Source organism: Amia ocellicauda, chromosome 1 (genome assembly GCF_036373705.1).
Source record: "Amia ocellicauda isolate fAmiCal2 chromosome 1, fAmiCal2.hap1, whole genome shotgun sequence".
NCBI classification, from domain to species: Eukaryota; Metazoa; Chordata; class Actinopteri; order Amiiformes; family Amiidae; genus Amia; species Amia ocellicauda.
Genome location: NC_089850.1, coordinates 58,099,313 through 58,116,540, shown reverse-complemented (window position 1 = coordinate 58,116,540; position 17,228 = coordinate 58,099,313). Strand labels below are relative to the sequence as shown.

General features: G+C 48.0%; 1 protein-coding gene across 4 annotated transcripts in view; it reads left to right on the top strand.

The window, feature by feature from the left end:
- The window catches only part of usp2a (ubiquitin specific peptidase 2a), a 45,568-nt gene extending 32,893 nt beyond the window's left edge, over positions 1 to 12,675 (top strand). For all 4 annotated transcript variants that reach the window (XM_066710783.1, XM_066710791.1, XM_066710801.1 and 1 more), the window contains 11 exons: positions 3,811 to 3,861; positions 4,886 to 5,009; positions 5,308 to 5,419; positions 5,817 to 5,927; positions 6,458 to 6,522; positions 6,660 to 6,763; positions 7,089 to 7,169; positions 7,410 to 7,488; positions 7,706 to 7,813; positions 7,990 to 8,110; positions 10,090 to 12,675. In XM_066710783.1, the coding sequence (XP_066566880.1) occupies positions 3,811 to 3,861; positions 4,886 to 5,009; positions 5,308 to 5,419; positions 5,817 to 5,927; positions 6,458 to 6,522; positions 6,660 to 6,763; positions 7,089 to 7,169; positions 7,410 to 7,488; positions 7,706 to 7,813; positions 7,990 to 8,110; positions 10,090 to 10,174 (1,041 nt within the window). In that variant the 3' untranslated portion in view covers positions 10,175 to 12,675. The remainder of the gene's footprint in view (positions 1 to 3,810; positions 3,862 to 4,885; positions 5,010 to 5,307; positions 5,420 to 5,816; positions 5,928 to 6,457; positions 6,523 to 6,659; positions 6,764 to 7,088; positions 7,170 to 7,409; positions 7,489 to 7,705; positions 7,814 to 7,989; positions 8,111 to 10,089) is intronic.
- The last annotated feature ends 4,553 nt before the right edge of the window (positions 12,676 to 17,228 follow it).

The window sequence follows — 17,228 nt, the reverse complement described above, 5'->3', positions numbered from 1 at the left end:
AAAGACCTGTCCCTCCCCAGGTTTGAGCAAGACCAGAATGTCCGTCATTGTCTCCCTGCTGATGTGAGGGATCTCCCTTTTCTCACCCCGATGTCACAACGGCCCGCCTAGTCCTGTAGTCCTGTGGCCTGAGCCGGGACCTTCAGTGTCAGGGTCACGGAGATAGGAGGAGGACTGATCTGATTGGCCCGGTGCTGTAAAGTCAAAGGTCATTATTGGCCTCTACTTTAGGTCTATTGGGGCCAATCTTATACTGAAATATATTTATATTATTGATGACTGTTACAACATTCTGTACCTCTCGAGGTCTCCTCCAGATGTTTATTTTTTCTGAGGGATCGTAGGGAGAGATTCTGAAAGGGCAGCCCTGTTCACCAGTGTCCATTCTTGTATTTCCCCCACCCCACCACTGTTTGTCCCTAATCCCCTAGGCATTTGTCTCATGACCAGAGCAGTGCACAGATTCCTGGATTGAGGGAGCCGGTTATATAAATGGGATTAGTCCTTCCCCACCTCTCTGTATTGGGGACACGAATACAATGTGACCCACTTCCGCCACCCATACATACCCCCTTAGCAAGAAAGAGGAGGGAGGGGCAATGAGGGGATTAGAGCCAGGGCGCACAACGTCAAATCCCCATCCACACACACGCGTATATACACACACACACACACAGTGAGACACCAAGGAATGAAACCCAGTGTGATATGCACCCTGATATTCAATACTCTCACTACATTTAATGTACGACGCTGATATTCGCTGTGTAAACGGGCAGGTGTCTGTACTAGCACCTCATCGGATAGGCCAGCCTTCCAGGACCACTGCGGGACCCCCTGCCACACTACTTTGATGTGAGAGAGAGAGAGAATGTGAGATGGGCGATACTGAGGAGAAAGCAAGGGATCTAATACAGTCTCAAGGTGGCAGGGAGAGACCAGTGCATATGCTGTGAGGGGAAAAGAAAACGGTAACGGAAACCAAGGTGCCCTCAGTGTTGGCGCTCTTTAATGGATTACTTGTGAGCTGCTGTACAGACAGATTTCCAAGTAAGTCTTCACCTCGCCAGTTCCAAGCAGTTTCGCTCGGTAGCCTGGCTACTGAGCACTCCTCAACCTCTCTCAAATCTGTGCTGGGGGGGAGGCACCTGGATTCATTTTTTTTATTTTTTATTTGTTCTTGTTATTCTAATTAGAATCGAATACTACTGTGTGTGTGTGTGTGTGTGTGTGTGTGTGTGTGTGTGAAACAGGCCATCATCATATTGTATCCAATTTCATGGGGACAATTTCTCATCACTAATACACCACAGATATGGTAATTAAAATAATCACTCATCTAGCAGATTTGACAAGATTAGAGGGCTGAACGTCAAATCGGAACCCATGTGGGCAGTGGAACCCAAGCAAGGGGAGGTTCAGTTAAGTAATGTACACTCACTCATTCACTTGATCTGGTTCCCTCCTGCTAACCTTTAATGTAAACCAGTGGGCCATATAGCCTCCCATTAAAACAGACGTTAACTTTCCTGTATAAGAGGGCCGAGGGGGGCCCAGACATTTATAAAGCAAGGGTGTTTTTGGTTTCAAAGTGCAGTCCAGCCCTTTTCCCTGTAATGATTTACAGCTTGGTGGCCACTGTCTAATATGGGCAGCTGACTGTGGGGAGGGTGAGCAGACCCCATCCAGCTACTGTGATTTGTGACGGCTTGTCTTGCGTCAGAAGCCTGGGAAACAAAAACTGCAGCCAGATATGTAACTTGTTAATGTGTTTACATTTTACTCCTCACCTGGCCTCCTCTCTCTCTTCTGGGCCGTCCACATGCTGATTCCAGAGCTGGAAAACCTACGAATTTTTTTTCCATGCGTCGCATTTGAAATGATCATATCTGATGAAATCGAATCTTAAGTTTTCCATACGGGAGTAAACTTCCATTGCACCAGGGCCATGTGGGGGCAGAGATGGTAAAGCAGTCAGAAAGAAGAGACTGGAGAAGACTGCCCTGGTGTCAGACCTGTGCCAGGACTAGCCCAAGACAGTGTCCAACCCGGGGGGGTCTTCCTTGCCCCCCCCCCCCCCCGACTATGTAGATGGCGGGAGCTGTAGCCACGTGCCACCCTGGCAAGAAACCATAGCTGCTTCTAAACATACAGCGTCTCCCTGGCCGGTGCGGGTAGGGGTGTACTTGAGCTGGCACACTCATTGTCTTGGCATCGGTGATGTCTGTATGGCCTCGAGATCAGCCACTGGGGGAGCAGCTGGCAGGACTGAGTGCTATTTTTGGGCATCTTTTCACAAGCCCCCTCCCCCCACAACTGTTATTTCACACCAACAACCAACACAGGGAGCAAGGCCTCTTCTGTGATGCCATGAGCTTGGAAACCGAAAGCACTGATCGTTTTAGCACCGGGCAGCTAATAAATCAAACCCTGTCTGGTTCAGGTGACCTGGCCTGTTTTTGGGATGGGCCCCGCTCGGCTACGGACTGAGACGCAGTCGCTCACAGGCACCAATGGGAGGATAAGAGAGAGAGGTTTTGACGTGCTGCAGCATTGTCACTGGCCCGCTCATTCACCATTTTCTGTAGCCCCCTGACCACCGGTGGCAAGATTGACGGTCCTGTTGAACTCGGGTGCCTCTTGTGCCGCAGCAGATGGGGTTGGTTGCCGCTCAGCCGGCCTCTCGCTCTGAGAGCTAATAACATGTCTATTCATTTTGCAGCGGAATTTGGAGAAAGCTGGCTTTGGATTTTTTTACCTCGTAATCCCCAGTTAATTAAACCTTTTTTTTTGGGGGGGGGGGGTCTTTTTCTTCCCTGCTGGAAGAGGGCAGATGGTGGATGTTTATATAATAACGAAATGCCAGTGCCTTTCCAAAGCTGCTCACATAACCACGCACGCCAGGGTGCTGTACCCTCGCTCTCGCCCTGTGCTGCCCTGTAACCCCGCACTGCTGCCCGCTGCTGGGGGGTTTGGCAGTGTCATTGCTAACTGATCCCAATACTGCCCACTTTGCCATTTGAAGAGGGGTGTGTCATGAGAGGGCTGTGAACGGTGATGCCAGTAGGAATCTGAAATTATTATAATAGCTTTTCTGGGGGGTAAACCTCTAATCCAGTCATTCCCCACCTTTTAAAGCTCAACATACATTTATTTAACTTATACATTTCCCCTCCTACACACCCACGTCTGCACACTCTTAGCAACGTGTACTAAACTGTACTTTCAGTCAGAAGCCCCTGCTTGTCTTGATGTACCGACTCATGTCGTTCTGGGAGAAACTTTTGATGAAATGAGAAATGTTTATTTCTTTCATTAATTTAGTTTCTCTGACCTGTGGCTTTCTCATGTGGCCAAATCGTCCACGGCGCCCCTGTGTATGACTACCAAGGCCCCCTGGTTGAAAAACACTGCTCTTATCTGATCTGTGTCAAATACCGAAGACACTGCAGAACAGGCAAAAAACTTGAATGGGGATTGTGGACATGTGCCCGGTGGCATATTGCATGCTGGTTCTGCCTGTGACTAATTGTGGGCTCATGGCTTCATCAAATAATAATAATAATAATAATAATGATGTACATAATAATAAAATTATTATTAATAATAATACCGAAGTCTCAGGTTAGGGTTGTAAAAAAACTGGCACTGGTTCCAATCAGGCTTTGGATTTCGTTGCTACAATCAACCGCCGTGGGCAGTCAATGAACACGCTGTCTGGCTTGGCAGAGTTCAGACCTGGGTCTCTGTGCTCTGTCATTTTACAGCTCTCTCATGTCTTTTTTTTTTGTTGTTGGTTTGCCTTTACAGAACTCCAAGACTGCGCAGGGTCTGGTGGGACTGCGGAACCTGGGCAACACAGTGAGTATGCGTGTGCGTGTGCGTGTGGGTTGAATACAGCCCTGATGGAGAAAGTTTGGCCATCTCTAATCCACCCTCCTCTCGACTCACACACTGCAAGAAAGTGGTGTTTCCCGTCCTGTCACCAACCTGACCAATCAGCGGGGTGATGTGGCGGGCATGGCAGTCGAGTACGTCCAGCCGAGCAGCCTGTCCCACGCCCTGATCACGCCTCTGTTTGAGGAACTCTCTTCAAGGGTTCTGCTTTCTGTCTCCCGGCTGCCTGGTTTCTTGCAGGGTTGAGGAGAGGCAGGGCTTCCTGAGTGACAAATGGAAAAAGGAAATGGGGTGGGGGGGGGGAATAAAAAAGGGCAGACATGAGAACTTGAACTTCCCCTTTTTATTTTCGGAAGCCTATATATACTGCGGCCTCCGGGCTGTGAGGCGTCTGAGCCATCACAGATGAACACGGCGTCGCTCCCCTCAGCACTGCGGCTGCCAAACCCGGCCCTGCCGAGGAGCACAGGGCGTTTCCAGGGTTATCTTGTGTTTCCTCTCAGATTTTGTCATTGTTGTTGCCAAGATTAACTGTCCGCACAGAGTGTTCCAGCCGTAAAACCGTGAAGGAGTCTTCCTGGCAGAGAAGGGGGGCTCGCACAGTGCGGTGACAGCAGACCATTTTTAAAAACTAAATTAAGAATGAATCTGGGTTTTGCCGAGTCAGGGCAACGGGTTTATTATTTATTTATTGAGTTGGTTGGTTAGTGTGTTAGATAGTTGGTTAGTTTATTTGTTTCATATACATTTTAGCCTGGAGATTGTTTCTATACTGAAACCGTTACTAGTGTGGCATGGCAGGTCCTAGATCTGACCCAGGCCGTAGACCATCAGAGCAGCTTCAGCAATCCACAGCGCTCTCAGACCCCAGCCTGTGGGCGTCACACCCTCTGCTGTTCATGAGATCCCACGCGTGTAACGCCACTGTAGGTGTCGAGACTGGTTCATGGTGATGTAACCCCCTCTCCCTCTCTCTCCCTCCCTCCAGTGCTTCATGAACTCCATTCTGCAGTGTCTCAGTAATACTCAGCAGCTGCGGGACTACTGCATACAGAACTCGCACCGCAGAGACCTCCACAACAACACCCGCGTGCACACCGCACTCATGGAAGGTGAGGCTCGGCCTTGGTCCCTCTCTCTCTCCCTCTCTCCTCCTATGGCAGGCGCTGTTTTAGAAAAGACTTGGTGTTTTCATTTGAGAAGCCAGGAAGTCCTAAGAGGCCAGCCCCAGTGTCTTGGCTATTTTCAAAATCAGCTCTTAATTTTATTTATTTACTCCCCATCTCAAAATGTCTCCCCTCCACTTAACAATGTTGGTAATGGTTATTATTATTGTGATTATTCAACTGATGGATTGGAAATGCCCAGAAGGTGCTCGTTTGACCAGGCTTTCCCTCTGCTTCTCCCCAGAGTTTGCCAAGCTGATCCAGACGCTCTGGAGCTCGTCGGGCAGCGAGGCCGTCAGCCCCTCGGAGTTCAAGACCCAGATTCAGAAATACGCCCCCCGGTTCGTGGGATACAAGTGAGTAGACACCGCGGGGTGGACCGTGAGCTTGTCTTCCGGTCGCCAGCAGGTTCGGAGGAGGGTTCGAGCGCCGCTGCTCTGGGGGTAACATTAACATTACTGCCCTGCAGTAACATTATCCCTGACTCTGTTCTCCTGGAGGGAAGGCAAACATTAGGCCTTGGACCCAACAGAGATCACCTTGTCCTGGGTGCCTAATGGGTTAACATCTCATGTATAGATTAAAATCATACCTCCTGGGTCCATTCATGGCAAAGTACTCTGTGTGCGATTCTTTGGTGAAGGGCGCTATATTAAATGACGACTTGACTGATAAATGCAGGGGCCCCTCTCTGCCACGGCCCAGGTTCGCAAGCTGCAGGTTAATGGCCCGTCTCTCGTCTCTGCTTTCCAGCCAACAGGACGCTCAGGAGTTCCTGCGGTTCCTGCTGGATGGGCTGCACAACGAGGTGAACCGGGTGACCGTCCGGCCCCGGGCCTCCACAGAGGACCTGGATCACTTACCGTGAGTGTCTCACAGCATCCCCACGCCCCTCCCCCCATGCTCCTAGCACCGGAGTTTGGGGCCTTCCAGCTTCTTGCATTGTTCGAAGGGTTCAAGAGTGCCGCTTGCGTCTTCAAGAAGCTGCTCGGGGCGTCTCGGCCTAGCAAAAGGCACCGTGCGAAAGACCGAGTCCCCCTTCCCTTAGGAATGAGTGCAGGGTCAGGACTAAGCTCATGTCCTGTATCAATGACAGAGGAGTCTCAATGGCGGCAATGTAGACCGTAGCGCGGTCTAATGTCTCATCTACGTCTTAGCGTCTCCTAACCCTCTTCCCCCCCCCGCCCCAGTACTGAGCCGGGGTCATTGTCAGCCAGGAGCAGATCTGTTTGCTTTTCCCACGAAAGACGCAAGTCCCCTACAGTGCCGCCATATTTGCCGTTCGTTCACAATGCAGGCTGATAATGGCAGGGTTGAAAAGCAGGGGAAGGGTGGGGCGCGGCCGTGGTGTGGGGGTCTGTGACTGACGGCTGTCTGTCTGCTCTTTGCCGCAGGGACGACGAGAAAGGGAAGCGGATGTGGAACAAATACCTGGAGAGAGAAGACAGCCGAGTAGTGGGTCAGTACCGGTTTGGAAGCTTTTTATATTTTTATCTTCGTAGCTGCCGAGGCTGTGGGTTAGTTATGCCTTTACCTTCACTCTGCTGCTGTTATCGTGATAACTAACGTGTCTGGGGGGGCTGTTTCTCTGTGCAGATCTGTTTGTTGGGCAGCTCAAGAGCTCCTTGACCTGCTCTGACTGTGGCTACTGCTCCACCGTGTTCGACCCCTTCTGGGACCTCTCCCTGCCCATTGCCAAGGTCAGTTCAGGCCAGCAGCGCCTCCCCTCACCCCTCTCTCTAAATTCAAAGTGCTTTATTGGCATGACGAGTATTGCCAAAGCCGTAGTGCTAAAAAGTGTCAAAGAGTTTCACATGTAAAGAAACGCATACAGCTCTGGAAAAAAAGACGGCTAAATCGAAACTAGTGGAGGAGAGGCCCACAGCTACCTGGCTGGGTCATTGAACTCTGACCCCCCCCCACCAACCCTCTCTGTGAATGACTGTGATTATTCTCTGCCTCTTGCCCCGCTCTCCCTGTGACAGTCTTAACAGCCCTTTTTGTTTGCCCTTTGACCCGGTACAGAAAGGTTATGGCGAGGTCAGCTTGATGGACTGCATGCGGCTGTTCACCAAGGAGGACGTTCTGGACGGCGATGAGAAGCCGGTGAGTCTCTGGTGGCAGGCGTTGTCTTTGTATAGTTCATAACAAATAGTCTCTGTTAATTACTTTTCTAACACTGTTTCCTGATAGATTTATAGGACTATTACTGTTGTTTTTATTATTCAAAGCTGAGGCTTTCATTGCCCTGTGTCAATGGGAGTTGTTGGACGGTTGTTGGACGGTGCGCAGGGCAGCAGGACAGTGTGCGTCTCCATGTTTATGCCTGTCTGTTTCCCCTTGCAGACATGCTACAGATGTAAAGCCAGGAGGAAATGCACAAAGAAGTTCACCATTCAGAAATTCCCAAAGATCTTGGTGCTCCGTATCCTTCCCATGCCAAAGACCCGGTTCTGGGTGTGTCCGGCTCACTGTACTGACGTTTGTTGGGTCTTTTGAAGTGCAGTTCATGAAGTAGCTACACAAGAGCTCTTAGCATCTGCTAATAAATAAATAATACTTTCTGGGTGTTCAGTAGTACAGTGCAGTCCACATTGTGTTCAGTGCCACAGTACATCTCCTTGACTCAAAGACTCCCTCAGATCTCAAGCGGTTCTCTGAAGCTCGGATCAGAACCAGCAAACTCTCCACGTTCGTCAACTTCCCCCTGAAGGACCTGGACCTCCGGGAGTTTGCATCTGAGAACAGCAGTGAGTACTGAGGCGACCGTTCTCCTGTGTCTGTGTATCTCGTATCGGCTGAGATCTTCTGCGGCTGTGTGTGTAGTTGCCACCACCATGGCAGCTGTATCCATGCCTGTGTGGGACTGTGACACTGAGACGCTGTGTTTGTAGCTGTATCAATAACTCTCTCTCTCCCTCCGCAGTCCACGCAGTCTATAACCTGTATGCAGTGTCCAATCACTCGGGGACGACCATGGGCGGCCACTACACAGCCTACTGCCGCAACCCTGCCTCCGGAGAGTGGTACACCTTCAACGACTCCAGGTAGGCCCCTTAGGCACCCGATTACATGGGCTTACGTAGACTGTACCTGCTGTGTGTATGGTCAGAAACGGATTGCCTTCCCGAAAACGATCTGGGAAGCCTGTATTTTGAGTCAATTTTGCTCACCCCTCACTGGCCCAGGGTGGCACGCTCTGCCTCCTGCTCCCGCCCTCGGTGCCCCTGCTCTCCACGCTCTCGTTAGAGATTACAGTGAAAGCGACTAAAGAGCTCTTATCCTGCTCCCTGGATCCTCGCCACTCAGCTGCTTACCTCACCGCAATTCACTAAAGTGCCCTCCAGGCCCCCCCCTGCTCTGTCAATCTGTGTGCCACATCCCTCCCTCCCTCCCTCTCACTTTCTCACCCTCACCCCGTGTCAATATCTCCTCATTGTGCATAATCCCCTCTCTCTCTCTCTCTCTCTCTCTCTCTGAGTCATTCTCTGTATTCCACGATTTTTTATTTTCCATCCTTCCCTTATTTCATCCCCCTACCTCACGCCCTCTCTCTCTCTCTCGTTCTTCTTCTCCCCTCCCCCCCGCTCTCCCTCTGCTTCGTGCTCCACATCCACCCGTCTCTAAACCCACAGGCCCCCTGCAGGCTACACACCCCCCCATCTCTCACTCTCTCTCTCTCTACCGGTCTCTCACTCTCGTTCAGTGTGTTTTCACCAACCGACTGATTGATGCCACAGCCCTCTTGAAGAACTGGCATTGTGTGATTTGAAAAGCAATGATCTGAAAATCTAAAGGAAAAGCCTCCACCTGAGGACAGTGGTTTTCAGTCCTGTCATTTTCATTGGTTTGTGTGACCAGAGTGAGCCCCTTTCACCCGCTCCCTGACGCCAAGACACTAAGGGCTGCAGGTTATCTTGGGCTGTACTTCTTGGCTGTGTTTAAATGCTGATAAAAACAAACCATACAAAACACCTCCTGCTGTGGATCTGAATGTTTTGAGTCTGGTTTCATTCATATTCAAACACAACCCAAAGCTAGACTTGCTAAAGCCCAATTCTCACAAACTTTTGCAGCCTTTTTTGTGGCATTTTGTTGCCCGCAAGGTCTGTGTGAAAGGGTCTAAGCCGGCATACCAACACCAGCAATTCTCCAGCTCGGGACCTAGTCTAAATACTAGCAATCCTGTGGCAACGCGTCTGTGTGACAGGAGTAGGATGAGGAATGCCGGTTTATCCTTGCATTGTCAACGCAGTGCGTTAACTAACTGGTGTAACCAACCAGAATAGGGGTGCATTGTCACGTTTTGACCACAACACAGCCAGGTTCAGCCACCTTTGACCAAGAACTTGACTGTAACCTTAACGAAAAACAGACCGGGTCATTAGAAATGGCGGAGGATGAAAATAATGTAGTCGCAGCAATTCTGAGTTGATGAACCAACAGGTTGGTGACGTGTGTAATGCTAACTATTGTCACACATGTCAGAAGTTATATACCAATAAATCATGCAGAAGACAATCTCTCTATAGAGGCAAACATGTTAGACTAAATTACAGTGACACTGACAGTAGTTTGTTTTGAGTTATTTAATTAGATTTTAAGGCAGTAATGTCAAACTTTAAATGTTGTAATTAAAATAAGTAGTTTTGAGCAATCAGTCAATCGCAGATCTGCACACACAATGTCATGTCTTGCTTTTTTCTCATTTATTTTAGTTGATTTAACTTCGCTGCAGTATATGTCAAGACCCACACAATGCCTCGTTACACAACCAAGAACCGAGAGCCGAGTCTCATACTGGGTTCACTGGTTCAGATGATCTGTGACAGCTGGGTCTAGTGACCACACACAAACACACACCATACAGCCTGATGACCTGGTCATAGCGCGAATACACACCTAGATCGTCGTATCGTATGGTTTTCCTTCCTGACTGTTTGTTGTTTCTGGTGAGGCTCGGTCCTGTTATCTCCCCTTGTCCAGTACCTGGCCTGTCTGACTCTTGTCTCTGTCTCTCCCACAGAGTCACCCCAATGTCCTCCAGCCAAGTTCGCAGCAGCGATGCCTACGTCCTGTTCTACGAGCTGTCCACCTCCTCCAGAATGTGAAGCCCTTGGGGACATTGGGGGGGTGGGGGGGGGAGTGGAAAGGGGAAGAAGCAGAAAATCCCTTCAGGACTGTCAATACAGACAAGGGCGCTCTCCCCTCCTCACATCGGCCGCAGTCACCACTTCCAGCAGAGGGAGGTGGCGGGGAGGTGCCGACTCTGATCCGTCCCCGGACATCTGACAGAGCTGCAAGAACCAGGAGCGAGACGGCGGCACCGCCCCCCCCCCCGCCTGCTCCCACCTGTCCCTCGAACCTCGTCTCTGCTCAGGACAGGGAGGAAAGGGCGCGTGTGTGTTTGTGTGTGAAGCAGGGAGGGGTCTCCCCAGGCAATAAAAAAAACCCCACCCGGCTCAGAACTCCCACTATGCACTGCAGCTCTCCAAGTCTCGTCCCAACTGCGCCTTTTGTTTTTTGTTTGTTTTAATTTTTTTTCATCCACGTCGCCACAACATAAAGGACAAGCGTTTTGTTCTCTTGGTGGGTTCTGTGTTTCTACTGAATTGTCTACCCCTCAGCTGGCAATGTTGGCGGTTTTGACGGTGCTGAGCGGGGGACGGGGGAGCAGTGGGGACACTGTATTGGACACAACCCCTGGACTCCTCTCTCTCCCTCCCCCATCCCATCTCTCTGTCTCACTCTCACTCCATTTCAATCTCTTCCTTCCAACGCTGTCTCTTACCAATCCACCTGTCTCTCCTTCTCTTCCTTCCTCTCTCTATCTCTCCTTCTCTGACTGTTCAAAAGGGTTGATGGGAAGGGGGCCAGGCTGTACTGCAGGCATACCTGCTGTTTTTGCTCAGGTGACGCCCTGTCTCGCCTCCTCTCAGTGTGGCTGCTACTGACGTTTCAAGGGCTGTGAATGAAAGAACCTGGCGTGCTAAAGAGTGGGAGCGTTTTTGGTTTTGAGTTTTGTTCTTTTTAACCCCCGTTCTCTTGCTTTCATATGAAAAGAACAGTCTCCGAAGGCTATAAACCTTGAGTGCATTTTGCTACATATCGATGCGCTCTGTCTGGAATTGAGTTGAACCCCTTGTTGTCTGTCTACTTCCTCGAGAAGCCCATTGGGGAGACTTTAGCATCGGAGTCGACGTGGCGAGATTCGCACTCGACTTTCACGGCCGAGCCGAGTTCTGTCTGAAGGAGCTCTATAAATACCCCACCTCAAGATGTGTGCAGTGTGACACTCAGAGTGTGAGATGAATTTCAGTATTTCTTTAGTTAAATACATCTGTGTGTATAAAGAAATGTGGAAACGTCTTGGGGAGGCCAGCATTGGGTCGTTAAAGGTTGAAGATGTATACACACACAAACACCATTTTTATCACTTGAGAACAGAAATAAATACAATCAGGGGCAACAGTCCTTTCTGATGGCCTTGTTGGGTAGTGGTTGGGGTTAAAGGTCAGTGGAGAGTCCGTGGAGCAGTAGGCCTGCGGCAGTGTGCGCTGACAGACAGTGAATCTGCGATTGAGATTTGCTCGTCAGCCAATCGGAAGCGTTAGTTAGACATCGGCCTTTGCACATAGCAAAATGGTGGCCCAGGTCTCGAAATCTTGATGTAAACGCTGAAAATTTTGATATTTCTTCAAAGTCTTGAATGCAAGAGCATCGGTACAAAATTGAAAGCGCAATTGAAAATTATAGCGCCTTGGCAATCTTGCAATTGTAGCGAGGGGCTTAAATGGCCTGGGGAAGACCTGCCTTTACAAAATGATTGTAACCAAACTGAATTCCTAGTTTGTCCAGGGAGGCGTACCAGAACACACACGAGAGAGCCTCGCGATGGACTGCAGACCTAGCCTCAGACACCGCACTGTTTATATCTCGGGAACATATTTTTTATTTTGTATTTCATCTCTCAGTCTTGTGTTACCACGTTCCCTCACACAGTGACTTATTCTCAAGATGGCTGTTTTTATTGGGGAGTCTCGTGTCATATCAGTTCCATGGTGCTGTACCTTTCCTTTCTCTCAGATGTTTATTCTGCGGCTCTTGCGCGGCGCAGATGGTCGAATGCAGACGACGCTGAAGGGGACCTTTCATTCACAGCTCTTGCCCAGCACTGAGACGCCATCGATGGGCTTTTATCTCTGGGTGGGAGTTGAGGGGAGGGGGGTGGTGCAGTTTTTCGTAATGCAAGTTTTCTTCGAGGGAGCAGCCTGTATTGCCTCGGTCTGTACTTTCTCTAAGACTGGCAAAATAATCACTTAGTTTTTTTTTTATTATTATTGTTTGGTTTTATTTTTTATTTATTTCATTTTTTTTTTTTTTTTTTAAGTTTTTTGAAGCTTTCTCCAACCGGAGCGTTTGCGGTAGCTGCGGGCTGCCCCCCCGCCCCCCATGGCCACGGAGACGCAGCCGGCTGAGGTTGGTCCCTGTGGAGGGCGATGCCGCCTGCGTTACCTTGAGTGTGTGGTTTGATAGAACGAGTATCGCAGCTCGGAAAGTGAATATATCTATAATTTATTGTACAATGTAAATAAAAATGCAGAAGCACAAACGACCATCTGTCTCTCTTTATTTTGGGTGAACCAAAGTGTTTGTCCTGCACTGGCTGGACTGTCCTACATTTGAGTCATTTTCATTTTCTAATTGGCTGCATGTCTCCCTCGGATGTGCTTTAAGGGTCTGATTTTCCAAACTTGGCAACAGATTTACTAATGTGTAAGGGCAGTGCATGTTGAGCTGCAAAGAGATCTTAAGAAAGGGATCGGGAAAGCAAAGAGGGAAGTGGAAAGAAACAGCTCTTAGAGCTAAAACCAATGCAAAGAGCTTTTTTCAATATTACAACAGCAAGCGGTCAATAAAGAAGGAAGTGAAACATAAAGGGCAAAAATGGAAGTATCTTGGAAAACTAACAAGATGTGGCAAATATTCTAAATTAGTATTTCACAGAGGTTTATACAAAAGAAAAAACAGATGACATGCCACAGGTTGACAATCAGTCCAGTCAAACCCTAAGAGAGATCAGGATAAATGAGGAGGAGGTACTAAAGGGACTAGCAGAATTAAAAACAAACAAATCACCTGGGACAGATGGGATATTTCCAACAGTACTTAAAGAAATGAGGGAAATTATTTATAGGCCGCTAACTCAAATATACCTAATGACACTTAGAACAGGGGATGAGCCAACTGACTGGAAGACAGCAAATGTCATACCAATCCACAAGAAAGGGGACAAAACTGAGCCAGGAAATTACAGACCAATCAGTCTCACCTGCATCACTTGTAAAATGTTGGAAAAAATTATTAGACAGAAAATAGAGGAGCATCTTGATGAAAACCATTTTCTTGGAGATAGTCAACATGGGTTTAGACGAGGCAGATCATGTCTTACTAATTTATTCGAATTTTTTGAACATGCAACTGCGGCTGTAGATCATGTGAAAGCATATGATATGATATACTTAGATTTTCAGAAAGCTTGTGATAAGGTTCCCCACCAAAGACTGACCCTCAAATTGGAAGCTGTAGGCATTCAGGGTAATGTAAGTAGATGGATTATGAACTGGTTGATGTCTAGGAAACAGAGGGTGTCGATTAGAGGAGTCGCTTCTAACTGGAGTGAGGTTGTTAGTGGAGTTCCACAGGGATCAGTACTAGGGCCTTTGCTTTTTCGAATCTATATTAATGATCGGGACTCTGGGATAGTTAGCAAACTTGTGAAATTTGCCGATGATACTAAAATAGGTGGCTCAGCAGATACAATCTCGGCAGCACAGGCTATTCAGAGGGACTTAGATAATATTCAGTTGTGGGCCGACACCTGGCAGATGAAATTCAATGTGGACAAGTGCAAGGTAATACATGCAGGTAACAAAAATGTCCACTATAATTACACTGTGGGAGGAATAGAACTAGATGACGTAACGCATGAGAAAGACCTAGGAGTCTATGTGGACTCCTCACTTTCTCCATCCAAACAATGTCGGGATGCAATAAAAAAGGCAAACAGAGTGTTAGGGTATATTGTCAAAAGTGTAGAATTGAGAACAAGGGCAGTGATGTTCAGACTGTACAATGCACTAGTTAGAGCTCATCTGGATACTGTGTGCAGTTCTGGGCTCCACACTTCAAGAAAGATATCGCTGCTCTAGAGGCAGTTCAGAGGAGAGCAACCAGACTTATTCCAGGTCTGAAGGGAATGTCCTACTGAGAGACTGAGGACCTGAACCTTTTGAACACAGGAGACTACGTGAGGACTCGATCCAAGTCTTCAAAATCATGAAAGGCATCGACCACATCAAACCAGAGGAGCTTTTCCAGATCAGCAGGGACACACGCACCCGGGGACACAAATGGAAATTGGGCTTCAAGGCATTCAAGACGGAAAACAAAAGACACTTCTTTACACAGAGAGTTGTCACAATCTGGAATAAACTACCCAACGATGTGGTAGAAGCTGAAAGTTTGGGAACATTTAAAAACAGACTGGATAGGATCCTTGGATCACTTAGATATTAATGGACACCAAACGAGCACGATGGGGCGAATGGCCTCCTCTCGATTGTAAACTTTCTTATGTTCTTATGTTTGTTATAGTTTCTGTAGCATAATCACCACTTATTTACTCAACAAAATGTAAGCAAAAAGCCCCAGTAACTTCTCACAATGTGAAAAACTGCCAATTTTTTTTAACTAGCCTTTCTCAGGAATAATTCATGTCAACTGAAAACAGGCCCTAGTAGATTCTACTGGGTGACAGAAGACGCTGGGACAATAAACTAATAATAAAAGAGACTGCATTTCATACAGTCTGCCCGTCCTGGTCCATTGTTGACGGCTGCAGAACTTTCTGATCGATGGCCAGAGGAATACTGGGCTGTTCTTCCCACAGTGCCGTTTACAGTGCCACTAGAGGCTCCTGGTGAACCAGGGGACCCCAGTTAGGAAGCCTGTTTTCCTCAACCACTGGGAACCCCCTAGTGGTATAGTTCAAGCTCTTTATCCCCACAGCACAAGCCATTCAAATAAATATGGCGTTTGTTCCACACTGAGCTGAACCCCCAACCAGCTGCCCCTCTTGTGCTCTGACGAGTCGCAAGTCACACAAAGATCAGGCAAAGAGGGAATCGAGACTGGGCACCCAGGCCACTTGGAGAGTAGTCTGGTGGTGTGAGTGCTGAGCGACTGTGAGCGCAGGTCAGGTCAGGTCAGGTCAGGTAAGAACTCACTCTGAAGACAGATGACCGAGGAGGGAGGCTTGTGCTGATGCTGTCTATTATTTTTGTCTTTGGGTCTTCACTCCATCTTACCTCTTCACTCCCTGACATGACTCACTGTTGGCTCCCCCGCACATTACTGCTGGTGCTATTAGTCCTCTGCATACACAACTACAGCAGGGGGACACTTAGCCCCAGGTGTGAACTGGGCACCTAGAGGAATTGGTTACTGGGGTCTGATTATTATATATTTTTAATTAGTCATTAATTCAGCTCAGAGGGGAGAGGGCTGCTCCAGTCTCCAGGATGGCAGGAATTCAGGGCTTTTATAAATTCTATTCTCAGTTCTAAATTAATGTATTGATTACTTGCCTTCTTAGCCTGAGCAAACTGTCGTAAGGATTCACAAACATGATGTATGACGTGTATCGGGCCCACTTTCCTAATACAGATTCTCTGTGCAATGGCGCCCTCTGGTGGCAAACTGAACTACAGCCCCCTGCAGCTGATCTGCACTGTCTGCGCTACAGTCCGGAGGAAACGGCGAGAGGATTTGCTCTCTATATACAGTAGTTGTGTTTATTCTCAGCAAAGACACGTTAATACTTTTAACGTGTTATAAATTACAAAAGAAAACCATGTTCCTACCGAGGAAGTTTGAAGTTGAAGAGGGAATAAATGCATTTATAATTAATGGGAAAACAAGAGTTATATTATGATTATTATGATGCTGAAATCATTTAGCAGTGAATGTGGTCTTCGTTGTATTCATTTATGTATGATTTCGTTTGCTGAGGTGGTATCTTGAAACTTATTAAATCAGATAAAATACTGTAAAATACAACACCAGTTGGCATTGTGTTTTTGGTGGGTATCTTCGCGCCCCATCTGCACGTTTCCCGGTCAATAAAAGATGCGAAAGTAACCCGACACTGAACACCGCACCCCCCACACACTGAGTGTCTTTGCTAAGTTTCTGTCCCATCCAGACCCGTGTCCACTGCGACTGGACGTTAGCCCGGCCTGGTGTTGAAGGGCATCGGCAGCAGCGGTGCCACTGGGGTCCAGGGTGTGGAAACACGAACAGAGCCGAACAGAGCCGAACAGAGCCGAACCGGCGCTCCGACACTGGCACCTGTGAGGGTATGTGAACTTTAGTCGGCTGATTGACTGATTGATTGATCTACATGTTATTGCAATGACGTCATGTACACGGACTTCTCACACACAGCTGCCGTCAGTGTTTTATTTTCACTCCAATGTTATATATATCTCGGCGAGTGGGAATGGACTGTAAATAGGAACGGTAATCCAGTTTTAGCCATTTGTGGGGTAACAGACACAGCGTCCTTTTTGTCCTCTCTCCCCAACGCTACCAGCAAGAGCAGTTTACAAATGGTATTGTCTTCATATTACAAATGCCATTTTCATTATTCAAATGGGATTGTCTCTCTCAAACGATTGGCATTGCCTTGCATCATATAGATAGGCTGCTGTATGTCAATGCACTGCATGAAAGCTTATACTGAAGATGACTCAGGATTTATGACATGTATTAATAATTAAAAGTGCTCGCAATATTAAAAAAGGTGGGTTACTTAACAGGAATGCAAGAGCAATGCACTGTTCGGTTTTGCGCATTGTGCATGATATACTGAATACAGAGACAGCAGCTCTGTTTGACTAGTATATATACATAAATACATCTATTTGAATCCCCTTGCCTTTTTGAGTTTCCGAGGTCGAGGTCGTGTAAGGCCAAACAGACGAGACGCTTACGTTAAGATGCCAGTAAGGTACTGCCAAATGATTTTGCATTTTTTAAAATTCAACCTGTAGTGAGGACAGGTTTTGTTTTTAGTTTTTTTAAGCAAAACGTGTGCTGTAC